The 16,722-nt window shown below is 30.6% G+C and overlaps 2 protein-coding genes across 3 annotated transcripts; one reads left to right on the forward strand and one right to left on the reverse strand.

Annotated features, from left to right (window-relative positions):
* Nucleotides 1-1,113: 1,113 nt before the first annotated feature.
* Nucleotides 1,114-8,592, forward strand: LOC115710074 (uncharacterized). Of its 2 annotated transcripts, XM_030638398.2 has the most exons (20): nt 1,114-1,365; nt 1,880-1,936; nt 2,079-2,160; nt 2,259-2,334; nt 2,646-2,725; nt 2,826-2,902; nt 3,175-3,237; nt 3,363-3,475; nt 3,685-3,764; nt 4,206-4,292; nt 4,805-4,885; nt 6,278-6,433; nt 6,517-6,693; nt 6,946-7,024; nt 7,116-7,234; nt 7,349-7,429; nt 7,526-7,579; nt 7,696-7,773; nt 7,949-7,999; nt 8,157-8,592. In XM_030638398.2, the coding sequence occupies exons 2-20, from the start codon at nt 1,881-1,883 to the stop codon at nt 8,382-8,384; spliced, it is 1,818 nt and encodes a 605-aa protein (XP_030494258.2). In that variant the 5' UTR covers nt 1,114-1,365; nt 1,880; the 3' UTR covers nt 8,385-8,592. The 2 variants fall into 2 exon arrangements, with proteins under 2 accessions (XP_030494258.2, XP_060967516.1); XM_061111533.1 differs by lacking the exons at nt 1,114-1,365; nt 1,880-1,936; nt 2,259-2,334 and having other exon boundaries at nt 2,142-2,160.
* A 3,372-nt stretch (nt 8,593-11,964) lies between these two features.
* LOC115710106 (UDP-URONIC ACID TRANSPORTER 1) lies at nt 11,965-15,174 on the reverse strand. The gene is made up of 4 exons (XM_030638440.2): nt 14,400-15,174; nt 13,495-13,598; nt 12,793-13,021; nt 11,965-12,421 (listed from the first exon to the last, which is right to left on the reverse strand). The coding sequence occupies exons 1-4, from the start codon at nt 14,901-14,903 to the stop codon at nt 12,275-12,277; spliced, it is 984 nt and encodes a 327-aa protein (XP_030494300.2). The 5' UTR covers nt 14,904-15,174; the 3' UTR covers nt 11,965-12,274.
* Between the last annotated feature and the right edge of the window lie 1,548 nt (nt 15,175-16,722).

The raw sequence follows: 16,722 nt of genomic DNA on the forward strand, positions 1-16,722 counted from the left end.
AATCGAAGCATATAAGAAAACTGCATCAGCGTCAATTCCTCTTTTGTTTAGATCCCAAATAAACTTGACCCAGTCCCAAACACGAATGCCAGTGTCACACACTGGGAATATGCCCCAGGGAGAGGAGCGCCAGAGATGATAAGCCATTTCACAAGAAAGAAAAAGATGTTCAAAAGATTCTTCCCCCACTCCGCATAATGGGCAGCTAGTGTCATCTATGTGGAATCTTTTCCCAATCACCGCTCTAATGGGGAGAGCAGTGGACAGGATGCTCCACCACAGAACCTTGTGGCGCTCTAAGATTTTGCTATTCCATAACTTATTCCAGAGCTTCGGGGAGACATCACAATGGGGAGCTCTTTCCAAAGCTTGAGCCAGATATGCTGATTTAGTCGAGAAACACCCCTTACTCTCTAGCGTCCAAACCCATTTATCAGAGCCACTACCAGAGGGTTGACCCCCTTTGAGAATGTCTGAGACTGTTTCTCTATCAAATGTTTCGCACAACTTTTGAGTATCCCACTGCCCATTATTTAAGAGAAGATCAGACACATAGTTCAAGTTGGGGGAGGTTCCCTCAATTGGTTTCGGATAGAAACCTTTCCGGTGTGGGATCCAGGGATCTCCCCAGATCTTAGTACTCTGACCATTTACAATCAACTTACAAGCTCCTTTTTTCAAGATGGAATTAGCCTTCACCACACTTTTCCAGAACCAAGAATCTGAATCTTTGTACCTGCAGGTAAGAAGATCTTTTCCTTTGAGGTATTTAGCAGATAGAACTTTGCAGCACAGAGATTGACTGCCATTAAGAATATTCCATCCCCATTTAGCCAAAAAGGCCTGATTCATCTCCTTTGTTTTCCGGAACCCAAGCCCGCCCATGGATTTCGGGAGGCAAAGTTTGTCCCATGCCTTTAGATGAAGCCCCCTATTTCCTTAATATTTAACACTTAACATTCAAGTATCTACAGAAATTAAACTTAATATTTATGTCGCAAGTTAAGAGTATTTCTTCACATCATTTTGTTTGGAAAAAAAAAACAGCAGAGGATCAATTTATAAAACAATGATAAGTTAGAGGACCAAGCTGCAAAAAGGTATATATATAGCAGAAAATCACGTCTTCATTCGTTGTGTGAAACTTTCTTCCCTAAACCCCTCAAAACCAAATCCACTTCATCTCTCTCTCTCTCTGCTCCTCTCGGAGCCCTCCATTCCACCGTCTCCGGCCTCCGTCTCTCTCCGGTGGGGTCATCCTCACCGTGGCTGCTGTAAGCTCAGTCGACCAGCTACCTCCTCTTAACTGCCCTGGTAGTTTCCAACTCCAGATCTCCCTCTTCCTTCTTAAAACCCCCTTATAAGGTATCACTCACTAACTAAGCTTTGGGTTTTTAACTTTGAAGATTGAATCTTTTGTGAGACTTTATGTAAAATATTTTCTGAATTTATGTATATGCATGTATGTATGTAAAAATATTGGGTTGTATATCAGTGTTGGAGGTTGAAATGGAATCTCTGCTTTTTCATGGTTTGTCAATTTGGGGGGAAAAAGATGAGTAAATTATAACTAGATTATACATGCCAATATGTAATTTACAACTGTTTTGATAAAGGTCATTACTTTATTGTTGTGTCAAAATAAATCATTATGTATAAATTTTGACCTTGATCAGCTTCTTGTTAAGCTTGTTTAATCAGCTAGACTTGTTCTTATGTATATGAGTGAATGAAGCTTTATAGCTGATTTTTGGGTGGTTCTTGAATGAATGTTTTGATTAAATTCTTGGTTGGTTTTGTTTTGTGTGAATTTTGATGTTTTAATTGTGAAGAATGTGTTTTTATATATTATCTAATTTGGGTTTCTCTGTTTATGTAGAATGTGGTGTAGTCATTGTCAAAAGGACTGCCCTACTACTGAGGAGACTGGCAGAATGTGAGTATCTTATTCTAAGATGCTGAATCGTTTTTACTTGTTTGTTTTATATTTTTACTTATAAGAGAAACAAGAATCAGAACATGTTTTGCAATAACTTTGTATAATATCTGATATATATATTTTTTTTTTCAAACCAAAGATGTTGTGATTTTTGTGGAAGAGTTATCTCAGATGCTTTCTTTACCGAGGAGCCTAGTTTTGTTAAAGGTCCTGGAGGAGAGGTATGTGTGTCATTTTCTTGGGTTTCATTTTTATCATTGTTTATGATTTCCTTGAGTTTGATTTTTGTTTTCTTTATTATATTATCATTATTTTACAGAGCCACTTGTCTGGTAACTTTGTTAAATCCATTGCAAGTTCAGTCTCGGATTCCTTTAGAAGGACTTTGGAAAAGGGTACATGTTTTATTTATTTAATTCAAATTCTCAGATTATGTATTTGTGTTTCATAATCCCTTCATTCTGAGCTTTAGAAGTTATAGTGTCTAGTGATTATGGGAAACCACCATAGTAATGATCCGTTCTAAAGTGGGCATATATGTATAATGATTGAACAAAGTTACTTGTTTATCTAGTTTCTGTGGTTTGATGGTGATGATTAAGTACAATCTGGTGTGAGGTTCTTGAAGTGATATTTGTCCAAGATTCTACTATATGCAATTACGGGTCCCGCCAGTAACTCTTGATCTTTTTGTTCTGTTTCTTAGGAAGAGATGAAATAAGGCATATAGTTTTGCTCTTAAATATGGATGAGGCTATGGTTGGGCCATCTTTCTCACTTTATAAGGTGAGCTTTTGGCTTAATTTTTTTTTCTTTCTTCTCACTTTTCTTTTGTCTCAAATATCATGTATTTTTATATCCAAAAGATGATATGGCTAATTTGCAGATGGCAGTTGAACGCAATTTCACAAGAGGCCGTAGGACAACACAAGTTGCAGCTGCTTGTATCTATATTGCATGTCGGTGAGTTCTTTTTGTTATTGATTTCATTGTTTTCTGCTCGATATTAGAGATCTCATTTGGCTATGGAAATCAATGTAATCGGTTTTCATTCATCTAGAATCTAGACTTAGTTAAATCATTTTCCTGCTTTCCATATAATCTCAGAGAACTCACTTGCTATAATTTTGGTATTCACTAGAATGTCATTGTCATATAAACAAGTAGTATTACTATTAAGTTTTTACTTTTAATGTGACTTACTAACCTTTGCTGGAATCTATATTGCAATGCAGAACTTCAAACCCACCAAAACCGTACCTACTCATTGACTTTTCAGAAGCTTTGAGTATAAATGTGTAAGTAAGCAATTCTATTTCTACATTTATTATTGACTGAGTTTTCAGCAACAATAAGTAGATATATGATATCTTAAACATCACCTTTTGCGTGCACTAGTGATTGTATCTGTTTGCATATGTAGGTATGTGGTCGGAGCTACCTTTTTGCAGCTTTGTCAACTGTTAAGCCTTGGAGAGCATAACATTATTAAGAGACCCATTGATCCTACTCTTTTTATTCCTCGATTTACCGAAAGTAAGTTTAAGTCTCTTAGTTTTTTCTGCACTTTGTGTACTTACTTTATTACTAAAAACATATTCCACATGATGAGATGATTCCAGTTTTTGGAAGCTTCTGTAGTGATTATAGTAGTACTAGTTTGACTTTGTATTTTAGAAATGTGTTACATCTTAAGTTATTTTTTAAGCAACATTAAATTTTCCCTTTTGTTTTCGGGATTCTAGAGTTATTAGCTGGAAAAGATGTCGAGGTTTCCAGAACTGCAATGCGCATCATAGCTAGCATGAAGCGAGACTGGATGCAGGTACGATTTAAGCAGATAGATTATTTTTGTTTCTAAAAGCTGCTTCTTCATCTCCATTCATGAAGGAAGGCATTTAGTACTGCATATCGCCTTTGTTATAAAAATCTAGAATTAATCTTGCTACAGCCCCAACTCTTAGATTAGTATTACAACATGATACATTTACACGAATGCACCACACAATGAATTACAAAAGTGTTTCAATAAAAGCCCTTTAGTACCATACCAAGTTAACCAAATTTCTCCTACAATGCTACCTGTTTCTGCCTAGCTTTATATATTTGCCAAAGTCCTTTGCTATGAGAAAAACCTTAGAACCCATGAATCTTACTAGCTAGTGAACCTCTGCATCTCTTTCCTTTTTTTTTTTTTGACTCTTATATTAGCAGGTATAGATAATATACGTGCATGCGAATCTTACTATAGCTACATATTATACAGACAGGTAGAAAGCCAAGCGGGTTATGTGGCGCAGCATTATACATCTCTGCTCTCGCACATGGTCATAATTTAACAAAATTAGATGTTGTAAGTCCAGCTATTATTAAGGATTGCAAGTATAATGTTGTATATATATTTTTTCTTGTTTTGTTTTTTTTCTTATAAGGTAGCCAACACTACATGAGATGACATTTTATGTATGGTTGACATACATAAAATCCGATCCTACTTATTATAATTTAATAAGTGGTGTTACGCACCCACTAAACCGTACATAAAATGCCGACTCATGAATTGTTTAGGCACCTTAAGTTGTTGTATAGCAACGCTGTAATTGTAATGATTATGCATTTTAATATACACTACATTTTTGAAATACAATTTTTAAGGTGTAGAATTATAATGTCTGCAGTTTGTTTTTTTTAATATTTCATCATTCATGTACCATGAATCAATCATAAATTGGTGATTTGTTTGTGCCAACTGCTGAATAACTTCTGGATTACCAAGAAAGAAAGAAATTGACTTTTTATTTATTTTGTGTTTTATACTAGAAATGTCTGTATATACTGTGACTGATGGATCTCTTTTTTTACTAGGTAAAAATTGTACATATTTGTGAAGTGACATTGCGAAAACGATTGATTGAGTTCGAGAACACAGAATCAGGGAGCTTAACTGTAAGTTCTTCTGTGTGACATTCTCTTGCATGTTTGTTCTTCTCTTTCACACTGTAATACCTGGTATAATCGCTTCTGAGATACATATGTGCTTGTATTGTTTTGATGTCATGTATATTTCAATAAGGATTATACCAGGTATTTTTTTTTTTGACAATGAACTTTCATTGAAAATATTCAAAAGTTTATACATAGAGAAAAGATGAAAAATCATCTATTCAAATTAGTTTATCATCCATCCTGAGTGCACGAACTGCTAATTCATGTGTACAATAAACATGAATCAGAGATGCCTCAGGAAAACTGGATAGCAAACTAGCAAAAAAATCTAGGAAAGATCCTACTTCAAAACAAAAAAGAAGGATCTCCTAGATAATACAGTAATTGAAAATAATCAACTAGACTCAAAAGATTTATTAGGTAGCCCGATGCAAGAGACCAATCCAGTGCAACCACTAAAGCTACATAAGTTTAACTGCTACTAATCTGTGAACCTCCCTACAAAACCAAAGAAAAAAATAATAATGATTAGAACATATTATACCAATGAAAATAATAATAACAATAATAATGTAATAGATAAAATAAAAAAAGATAGAAACTTATCTCTAACTCGAATACTTGGAGAGAGATCTTGTTCAAACTTGTTAAATTTTTGTCAACTCCAAAAGATAAAATTTTACATAATAAACTAATGAACATTAACATAACATAATAATATTACCGTACAAAATAACACAACAATATATAAAAAATACTTGCAATGTTAAGACAAATAAAATAACTTATTAAAAGAAAAATTGGATAAAACTTAACAACATAAATGAAAAATCACACCAAACATAGTATTTATTATTGTCAGTGCCTGTATAATTTAAAATTAAAAAACATTAAGTTATGTATTTTTAAAAGATCATTAAACAAAAAATCAATTAATAATTAAAAAAATTGCATAAAACTAAATTAAAAAAAATTAAATTTTATATTTTTTTTTTCAAATTAATTATGCACGTGACGTTGGCGTGACAATTGTCTAAATAACCATGTTCTGTTTGCCACGTGTGATAAAACTAGACCGAAGGACCAATTTACAACACTTTGTATAGTTCGGGGACCATTTTTAATGGGTTGAAAAATTTAGGGGCACAATAATGCATAGATCATAGTTCGGGGGATAAAAATCTTAAATAACCTAATTAATAAGTGTATTGTGAAAGCAATATCTTGGTTACCAGTCTCTGAGTTAATTACTCAGTTAACTGAGCTGCTTATGAATTACTTGTGTAAACTGTTGGGAGTATTCTTGGTGATGAGTAATTATCTTCATCTTTGGACATGTCTACATTTGGGTTTCTAGTTTCAGTACATAATTTAGTGAATATTTCTGAACAGATTGAAGAGTTAAACAATAACGCTGTGGAGCTAAAAAAATCGAACTTGTCACCTATTGGTCCCCATAAGTCTGGGGAGTTGCTTTGTCAACATAAAGAGAGTAAAGAAGCTCCACCTCCATTTGCCCATGGGCTATGCGAGAGTTGTTTCAGAGATGTAAGTTTCCAACTGCTCATCACAATTGTGAAATTCTGTTTTTCTATTTCTGCTCTTCATGTGTGAATATTATGTCATTGCAGTTTGTGGAAATTTCTGGCGGAGTTAGTGGTGGAGCAGATCCTCCTGCCTTCCAGCTTGCTGAAAAAATAAGAGTTGCCAATAAAGCTGCTGTATCAGATGATTCAGAAGTTGATCTCCAGCAAGGGGATAAAACAATGGATCACGTTGATAAAACAACCGATCACGTGGATAATACAGTTAGTTTCTTGCCTTCCATCACCATATTGTTCTCTCTCACTTTTATATTCTCTTTTTATTTTCGGTCTAGACTAATTTTGTTTACAATGTTTGGTGAAAAATTAGTGATTTGATTGTGTTATAGATTAAGTTGAAGGGTTTGTATTTATATTTATAATGTTGTCTGCATAGCCTTAAAACAAATAGTATCAAGTATTTATTTTATCATTCATTCTGATTTATTAACATTCACATGTTTATGTTTATTTCAGAACAAGAATGTTGAATCTTCATCTGAATGTGACCAAAATATGAACCATAAAGAAAAATTGGGAACCGTAGAGTCTGACAGTAAGCTATATTGTTTTGTAGATTTTGGAATGTTTAAGTTATGTTTCTTGTTACAATACATTTCAGATTAATTCTGTGACTGTTTTTCTAGCTGTTGCTGCAGATGGAATGTCAAATGACACCTCTGATAAGGCCTCTAAGTTTACTTCTACAAGTAATCTTACTAGTGACGGATCAGATGATGGCCTTTCTGATATCGATGATTTAGAGGTATGTCACCTCATTTCATGATGCTGTAATTTCTGTAATAAGGTTAGATGATAATTCAGATTGGAAATTGAAGTATATTGTTTGTTTTATGGACCTTTATTTATTTTTATAAAGGTAAATGGATACCTTAACAATGAGGAGGAAACACGTTACAAGACGGCCATCTGGGAAGACTTGTACAGAGAACATTTGGAGGTTAGAATTTCATTTTTATTATTATCCGATTACTAATTCATTTGTATTGTAATATGATATAACACTAAACAAAGTGGTACCGATATGGATCTTCAGGAACAGGCAGCAAAGCGTAGTGGGGATGGCGACAAGAGTTCAAAGCCGAAAAAGGTCCTTTCCTAATTAACATTAATTCTGGCAATTTGGTCCTATAATTATCATTGCGATTCTTCATTAGTTGGTCCAATTTCAAGGTTATTGAAGTTTTTGTGTTTATTCTAAACTAGGAGAGGAGCAAGAAGCAAGATACTAATCCCAATCCTCAAACTGCTGCAGAAGCAGCGCGCCAAATGTTAAGTAAAAAGGTAATTCAGTTGCATAGAATCAATCATATGCTTGCTCATGTTAAACAATTAACAAATTAAGTGGTCATAAAAAGCCTTTCTTGGATTGGATTCTGCTTCTTGTTTTTTACATTATGTCAAGATATAATCAGATTTCATATTTCTCTTCTGATTTGCTTCAACTGTTTCTTAACAGCGACTACTTTCAAAAGTCAACCTCGATATGTTGGAGAAGGTCTTCGATGATGTAAGTTGACATTCATCTCTCAGTCTAATCGAATAAATAGTAAAGAATTTTGCGAGTTTCTCTGTTTTTTGTCTCCTGAATTGTAATTAGTCTTAAAATTATTGTTTGTTATTGTTAACCAATCGTACTCGTTTTTCTCATCTCTCCTCATATATAGGTAACCCCTGCAAATAAAGCTCCCAAATTATCGAAGGATGAAGACTCTTACGGCCTCAGCCCTAACGATAAAGACCACAAGTCAGATATCGAGGACAATAATGATGAAGCAGGCTCAGATTTTGAAAATGTGAAAGAAGGATACAACAAAGGATACGACAACGGGATTCATGATTGGAACATGGAAGAAGATGGTTACGAGTTTGGCTATGAAGAAGATGAGTTTTGAAAATTTTGAATCCCTTTCCCAACTAGCCAACTCTAGCCTTGGTGATGATAACATATTCTTTGTATTTTGCACTTACAGTTTTAGTAATTGTAGAAGAAAATAAATTGTTATATTTGCCCTCTCCTTTGTTGTGCTTGTAAAAAGAAGAGGTTAACAATTTTGAAAATAGGTTATTATATATTACAAGTTTCTTTTCTCATAAAATAAAGTCATTACAAGTTTATGATTTTTAAGTTTTTTGGTAAAAGAAATTGCAAAACCAAGGGTCAAGTATCATGCAAAAAAAAAAAAAAAAAAAAAATAGGGGAAAGGGGACTCTCTCTTCCTTGCTTGGAGTGTTAAACATTTTCAATGGTGGCATTCTTGGTGTTAAAAATTTTCACATCAATTAAAAATATAGAATTATATTTTCTTTTTGTCATATTATTTTTGACATTTTTTGTTTTAACAATATTATAATAGTAAATATTTTTAGAAATTATTAAATAATTGATTTTTTTTACTTTATGGCAAAATAATAATAAAAAAATAAGAAAAAAAAATGTAAATAATTTCATTGTATAATATTCTTTTTTGACATTCTTTTTCACTTTAACGGTGAACATCTATTAAAATATATTAAATTGTCATCAAACATTCTTTAAAGTATTTCTATTGGAGATGCTCTTAGTTAGAGTGTTGCTACTAGTACTACCTCTAGGAGATATGATGGGCTAGGGCGAGATCGCCTTGTTGGTATGGGTGGTTTGGTTGACGCTCCATTGGTTTTTGCTTCTTTTCTAGCACGTTATGAGATTTCTTCTGCATCTAAAGTGAGGCACTCTTGCCTCATATTTGGTGTCACTTTCCAGCTTGTCTAGTGGCGGTTACATATGGATGTCGTCGTACTTCAAGATGTGGGTCGTGGTTCAAGGTTGTGGGTTGTCGGGTTCCTCCTTATCGTTGTCACTGCGCCTTATGTACTTATTGGAGTTTCTTTGTTTTGAGCTATGTTTTAGTAGGCTATGGTTCTGAATGTTAGATATGTTTTTTGGTTCGAGTAATGGTGCTTGAAATGCTTTTATATTAGTATATCTTCATTTTTGAAACTTGTAAGAGTTGGTTCATTTTGACTTGGTGAAGGAAATTTAATATAATTGCACTAAAGAAAAAGAAAAAGTTATTTGGTAAAAGAAAGAAGAACATTTTCAAAATTAGTGATTTTAACTTCATTAACAAAAGTCCATTTTTTATTTTATTTTTTCAGTGTAGTAAATTTTGGTTCTTATTCCTACTCAAATCTCTACCTTTTAATATAAAGTAAAGAATCTCTACCAAATTAAGTATTTCTTTCGAACATACTTTGATGTTATAAATTATAATGCACTCAAGAGTGGTGTTAAGGTCTATTTATTATTTTATTTTTTCCTTCCAAAGCTTCTTAGTTTACTTTCTTGTGAATCAACATTTTCATTTGAGTTAGTCTGCTTTAGGTATATATGGTTTTGTCTTTTGCCTTATATGACCACACGTAGCATGTTGTAATTCATGATTAACAATAATAGTAATAATAGTACAGTAGAACCTCTATCTAAAAATACACTTGGGACCAAGTAAATTATATTTTAATTGGAAGGTTATAAGTAAATAGAGTTACACTAGAAAAAAAAAAAATTAAAAAACCAAAAAATATCAATGTAATAATAATAATAAATAATCATTAATACTATATCATAATAGAAATATTTTAGAGTAAATATAATTTCATACATGTATTATAATTTAAAATAAAATTATTAATTTTACATAAATAAATTTATAAAATACATGTATATATTTTATTAAGATGTAATTATTTTTATATAGAGGTATACTTTGTTAATACGGGACTTAGAAAATGTATAACTAATTAGAATTTAGAGGTTATTCTTATTTATAACTGGCCCAAATCGGGACTTGATTTTTTTATAACAAATTAGAGGTTATTCTTGAATAGAGTATTCTTAAATAGAGGTTCTACTGTAATAGTAGTACAAGTCAGATATTAGAAATGACATTGTCATTATTAGGTAACTAATCATTATCCAAAATAAATATAAACATCATGGAAAATAAAATACCAACTTACTATAAGCCATTAAAAGAATATCACAATCAAACATATTATATAATCCAATTTAAGCAAAAAGAAAAAAAAAACCGATAATATATGTTTTAAGATTATATACCCCCCAAATCTTTTGATGAAAGAAGGATATCAAAATACTTTTATTTTTATATAATGAGTGGGTGTTTATTTAATCCAATCCGCACTATTTTGTTCATAGTGCATCTGATCCGCACTAAGTGCGTATTTCATTTTTTTGGATCCAATCCGATTCGCACAATAGCTCAAATCCAATCCGCAAAAGTGCGGATTGGATCGATTATTTTAATTTTATTATTTTTTAATATTAAATTATTTAATATTTATGATTTTTTTTTTACACATAACTAGTAACAAAATAAAATAACATATTCAAAGGAAGAAAAAAATTGTATGTATAAAAAAATGTTATACTTTTATTTTAAATTGTATGTAGAAAAAAATTTATATATAAGAATAGAATATACATTTGATCTATTAAGTTTTGAAATATAATTGTATTATATGTATTATAATTTTTTAATTTTTTTTTATAAAGATGTGTGGATTGAATCAGTTACTTTTACATGTCAATCAACATCAAATCCGCATAAGTGCAAATTTTAAATTTTCTAATCCAATCCAATCCGCGCAAGTGCAGATATCTGCACTTTGCAGAATGGATAAAATTGGATCGTGCGGATTGATTGGATTGGATCGGCTATTTTATGAACACTCCTAATGTTAATTACATTGGTATAGAAGTTAGGTGGCGATTGGTTAAGAGGAATGAAAACATAAAAATGAGAATGAGAATAGGAATAGAATGGAACAAAATTTAAAATGTATAAAAAAGATTAATAAAAAAATGAAATAACGTTTCCTTCCATTTCAAAATGAAATAGTCATTCTACTAAAATAGTGGGAAATACCCTTCTATTAAAATGACATTCTAATATTTTAATATGCAACCAAACAAAAGAATGAAATGAAAATTATTTCTTTTCCTTTCCATTCCATTATCTCTAACCAGTGACGTTTAGTTGGGAGGAATAAAAATATAGGAATATGAATGAGAATTGAAATTGGAATAGGGATGGAATATAAATTTAAAATGCAGAAAAAAAAAATTAATAATTTTTTTCAAATCTTGCATTGGGATGATCTTTCCTTTTATTTTAAATTAGAATAACCATTCCACCAAAATAGTCACCAAAATAGTGGAAATGTCATTCCAATACTTTAATATGCAACCAAACAAAATAATAGAATGAAGATTATTTCTTTTCTTTTTCATTCCATTTTATTACCTTTAACAAAAGGTGACCTTAATTCCTTTAGTAACAATAATTGTATTATGCATTACAAAGTTTTGGTAACCAAAATCTAAACATGAAAACTATAACGATGATTCCATAAAGATTATGTCAAACCGAATTAAAGTTAAAATTAAGCCTACAAAAACACATAAATATATTGGTAGAATAATAAATTATATTAGTGAATAGAGTTCTCAATAATAACATTACTAATATGTTAACAATGAAATATTCTATGTAGGATGATAACAATGTATTACAAAAGAAGCATATAAATATGTTTCTTTTGAACTATAAAAATAATAGATACAACAAAACCACATTTTCTCTTTTCTTTCTTCTCAAATGGGAATAATTTTCACCAAGAAACTAGTTGCAATTGCAAATAATCTCACTACCTCTTCAAATGAATTCACTAAACCGAAAAAAACCAGAGTTTTAAGACTTGGTTAATGCAGAAGCTTTACTCATCTAAACCTCCTTTTCGCTTCTCCATATGCAACAACTCCCATGACAGTAATCGTATACCCGCCAATGCCAACGACAGTCACCGGATTTCTGAATAGAAGTATGGAAATAACTACGGCCACGGCTCCTTTTGCGTTGCCTAATACCTGATCACGCAATGGTATTAGCTCGAAAAAGGAAAGTTACAATGAAAACCGAAAAACAGAAATGAAATGATTGTTGGTTTTTAATGAGACATCGAAAAGCAGGAGCCCCAAAAATATATTTTCTTTTAGTAAAGGGTCTAATAATTTTTCGTTTTTCCTAAGACTCACTCAATCTCAGGGCCGTCCTAAATCTGAGCTCTTAAAATAAATTTAGCATGAAAATTAGATATGAACTATTTTCATAACACTATAGGGGTACTTTAACAGGCCAATTTACTGATTGTGAATCCTTAGAACCTTCTTTTTAGTCACTTGAAAGTGCGAAAAATATGGGAAAATTTAAATTGTAGGGTAAAAGAAGGAAAGAGAACCTGGAGTGTTAGAGGACTTGTATGTTTTGTAACCAAGAAATTTGACAAATTAGCTGAATATGCTAATACTGAGTTGACAAGAAGAAGTAACCACATGAATTTATCTTCCCTTCCAAGGTTTAATGTTTGTTCTATAACCCTTGGCTCCATTATAAGCGACGCGGGCAATAGAACTAGAACGGCGATTGGGGACATATAGAGCATCAAATTCATTGAGTTTAACTTTTCCCTGCAAGTTTATGATATTCAAAAACTAGTGAGAAAATACCAAAACAAGAAAATAAATCAGCTGCATTTTGTGGGAAACAAAATTTGTAATTTACAATAAGAAGAAATGTTTTCACTTGCATAGACACACAAGTGAATTCTCATAAAAGAGTAATGTGACCAAAAACAAGGACAAGAATTATCTAAAATTTACTTGTGTTAGATCAGTTAAAATTTCCCCAAAAGTTGACGAGTATCAAATCATGCCCCCTAAAAGATTCTTGTCCAATTATGTTTAATTTTACTAACAGACACATGATTGTTCATGTACCAAATCATGCCCCTGAAGATCATGGTATTGTAGATCTTCATGTTAAATATTACTGCATTTTACTAAGATTAAGTTGCTGAGACAAGACTAATCTACTAAAAACATACAGAAATATATATAAATATTAACATAATGAAAAGAAAAGAAGAAGAAAGAGTATTCACCCTTCGGAAGAAAGTAGAATGCCTTGAAGAACAGACTTAAAGGCTCTTGCAGCAGTTGCACTTAGGCACATTACGAAGCCAAACAAGTGAAATCCCGGCTCGCCCTATCTCACCAAACATGAAATTGTTATTATAGTTTAACTGAAACACGAAGCAATGCAGGTCGAAAAACACAATAACAAACGCCATACGACAACAATCCTTTGAAATCGAGCATTGTTTACAAGTTAATCTAAGGGAACAAGCTCAAGAATTATGTCTAGTTCACAAAGCATAAAAAAGTAGATATAGCAATGTCACAATAAAAACTAATGCCAAACTCATATGTACATAAAATCTTTTGGTAAGACCCTTTATTTATTAAGTAGCAAGTTTGCTTAGGATTAAAACAATACTTTATACAAATAAACTTGAAGATTAATCCTAATTATCAAACCTGAAAACAATTTATTTGATTCTTCAGCTCAGCAATAACATTATGCATCATTATCTCACTACAAATTTAGCCAAAGATTATTATTTACATTATTCAGTTATTATAAAACATGAATTACAAAAAATACAATAACAAACAAGTTCTTAGAATTTTCAGCAAAAGAACAACAATTGTCCAAAACTACATAGCTTTACACCAAAGTCTCAATCTTTCACCTCAAACACATATAATTACCAACAAAAAAATCAAACCCAACAAACAACAGATCTCAGAAATTCAGAAAACAAAACTCATAACTCATAAAAACACTAATATATACATACTACAGATCTCCAATTTCCTTAAAAAAGTAAACTTTATCCCAAAATATCACACCCCAGATAAGAAAGTTTCCAAATTTATACACACACATATACATATATAGATATACATATATATATATATACATATAATTGACAATTGGGCTTACCCCACTGGCAATGACAACCCCAGTAACAACAGGAACCAGAGCACCATAGGTAAGCCAAGCTTCTCTCTTAAAGGTAACAAAATAAGCAAAAAGGGCAGTAAAAAACGGCGTCGTTGCACCAACAGCCTGATTAAACGACACAGCAAGATACCTAAGAGAAATGTTTCCACCAACAACAGAGGCACAAAAAACGACACTCAAAGTTGCGATCTTTAGAAACTGAGAACGAGATTTGATCATCTGAAAAGGAACGATCTTTAGGAAAATAATTGAGAAGTAACTGAGGATGGCACAAGCTGACATGTGGCACATTGTCAGGAAGATTGGGAATCGGAAGCCATAGTTGGAGAGTAAGAATTTGTTGAGGAGAAGAACACCTATGTTGGATGAGTACCACAGAACAACCAATGAGAATATGAAAATGGCTTCTTTTTTAGACGAAAGAGATAGGGATGAAGATGAAGAAGAAGAAGAGGAAGATGAAGATTTCTGATGCGGAGGCATTTTTGGGGGAAAAATCGGTTTTTTTTTTTGGGGAGGAAGGAAGCTTTGGTTTTGAGCTTCAATGGAAAATAGGTAATATTTTTATTTTAATTAATTTTGAAAAATGGTTTTTTTTTTTTTTTGAATATATTTTGTTTTTGTTTTGAGAGAAAAAAGGTTGAAAGGTAAATATTTGGTGTGTCATGGACTTATTGTGGTTAGGGGATGTGGAAGGAAGGAAGGAATAGAGGAAACATCAATTTTGTGTGTTCCAATTTTTTCTTTTCTTTTTTTGGAAAATTAATATATTATTTTATTTGTACTTTAAACTAATAAATTATTAAACTTTTAAATAAACAAAATGAAAAAGAAAAAAGAAACTCACATAAGTGTATATAAGTGTACCTTATTGTGAGGGTATAAATATTATTTTAAGAGTAAATATTATTTGAAATTTTGTGATTTGTGAAAGTCATTAATTGAGTTTTTTATTTTGTTAAATAATAAATTGGATTTTGTGTTTTTTTTAGGAGATGTTGTGTTTTTTTTTTAAAAGGTACAAAATAGTAGTTTGAACTGATTTTTTGTTTAAATAAAATTTAATAATAATTTGATCTAGAATTGTTATGATAAGATTAAGTACATTTTTTGTACCTATTTGTGTTAAAAATTATTTTCAAGTTAATTATACTAAAAAAACATTATCGAAATTTGAGTTCAGATACTATTTTGTACCATTTTAAAAAATACAAAGTTCAATTTGTTATTTTAAAAAACAAAGAATCCAATTAATAATTTTTGTAAAATTTAAATACAAAAAAATATTAATATTTATTCAATCTTAATATATTTTAATTTAATAATTATTATGAAAAATATTTAATTATTTATAAGTAGTTATCGAATAGTAGTGTTGGATTAATATTTATATATATATTTATTTATATATATATATATATAAAAGTATTAGATATTATTAGTGTATCTCTAGTCCCTAATATTTAAAATTATTAAGAACATCATCCTAATAAAATCTAATTATCCCAAAAGAAATCTAGCAAAAATAAAACAAAAAATCTCAAAAAAAAAAAAATCCAATAAATCATAATGGATTTTTTTTGTTTAAAAAAAAAAAATCCTTCCATATATGTTTAAAGATTAATTTTGATGTTTTTGTTTTTAATTTAATTAATACAATTTAAATTAAGTCCTTAGATGTTGCAGAAATCCAAAAGTTTAACTAACTTAACTTTTGAGGTTGAAGTTGAAGGATATACCTCAATTGGATACCTCGTATGCATCAAGTGTGTTAGTTATGCAAGTTATTATTATAATATACAAATTGCTTTTTGGAAACTACTTAACTCAAAAATATAATAAACAAAGTTGAAAATTCACTCCAAAAACAACACTTGAACTGAATCCTACAAAACAAAATATTTTTTTATTTGCACCCTACAAAACAAAATATTAAGTATACTTTAATATTTTTTTTAAAAATAAACTTAAAATAATTTTTAAAAATTACTTTTAATATTTTTTATAATTTTTTAACATTATTTTATGTTAATTTCAATACTTATTTTTAATTTTATTTTAATAATTTTTTAAATCATGTATAACTTTTTTAATAAAATTTCATATAATATTTTATTTTAATTTTGTGTTATATTATTTAAAAGGAAAATTACTTTATATATTATTTTTTAATTATTTTTTTTTAAATTTACAGTTTGAATTTTTAAAGTGGTTTCTCCAGTGGTTTCTATGTGGGTTGTTATATGGATTTTGGTTGCAATTCATGTTGCTCCGTTAATTGCAATAAATTTTTTTATGTAGA

Source organism: Cannabis sativa, chromosome 3 (genome assembly GCF_029168945.1).
Source record: "Cannabis sativa cultivar Pink pepper isolate KNU-18-1 chromosome 3, ASM2916894v1, whole genome shotgun sequence".
NCBI classification, from domain to species: Eukaryota; Viridiplantae; Streptophyta; class Magnoliopsida; order Rosales; family Cannabaceae; genus Cannabis; species Cannabis sativa.

What these genes read in the sequence shown, in the direction of transcription:
- LOC115710074 (XM_030638398.2), top strand. Translation starts at nt 1,881, where the DNA reads ATGTGGTGTAGTCATTGTCAAAAGGACTGCCCTACTACTGAGGAGACT. An exon ending in CCGATCACGTGGATAATACA is followed by an intron (nt 6,694 to 6,945) that starts GTTAGTTTCTTG and finishes TGTTTATTTCAG; the next exon opens with AACAAGAATGTTGAATCTTC. An exon ending in CTGATATCGATGATTTAGAG is followed by an intron (nt 7,235 to 7,348) that starts GTATGTCACCTC and finishes ATTTTTATAAAG; the next exon opens with GTAAATGGATACCTTAACAA.
- LOC115710106 (XM_030638440.2), bottom strand. Translation starts at nt 14,903, where the DNA reads ATGCCTCCGCATCAGAAATCTTCATCTTCCTCTTCTTCTTCTTCATCT. An exon ending in GGGTTGTCATTGCCAGTGGG is followed by an intron (nt 13,599 to 14,399) that starts GTAAGCCCAATT and finishes TTGGTGAGATAG; the next exon opens with GGCGAGCCGGGATTTCACTT. An exon ending in ATTCTACTTTCTTCCGAAGG is followed by an intron (nt 13,022 to 13,494) that starts GTGAATACTCTT and finishes ATAAACTTGCAG; the next exon opens with GGAAAAGTTAAACTCAATGA.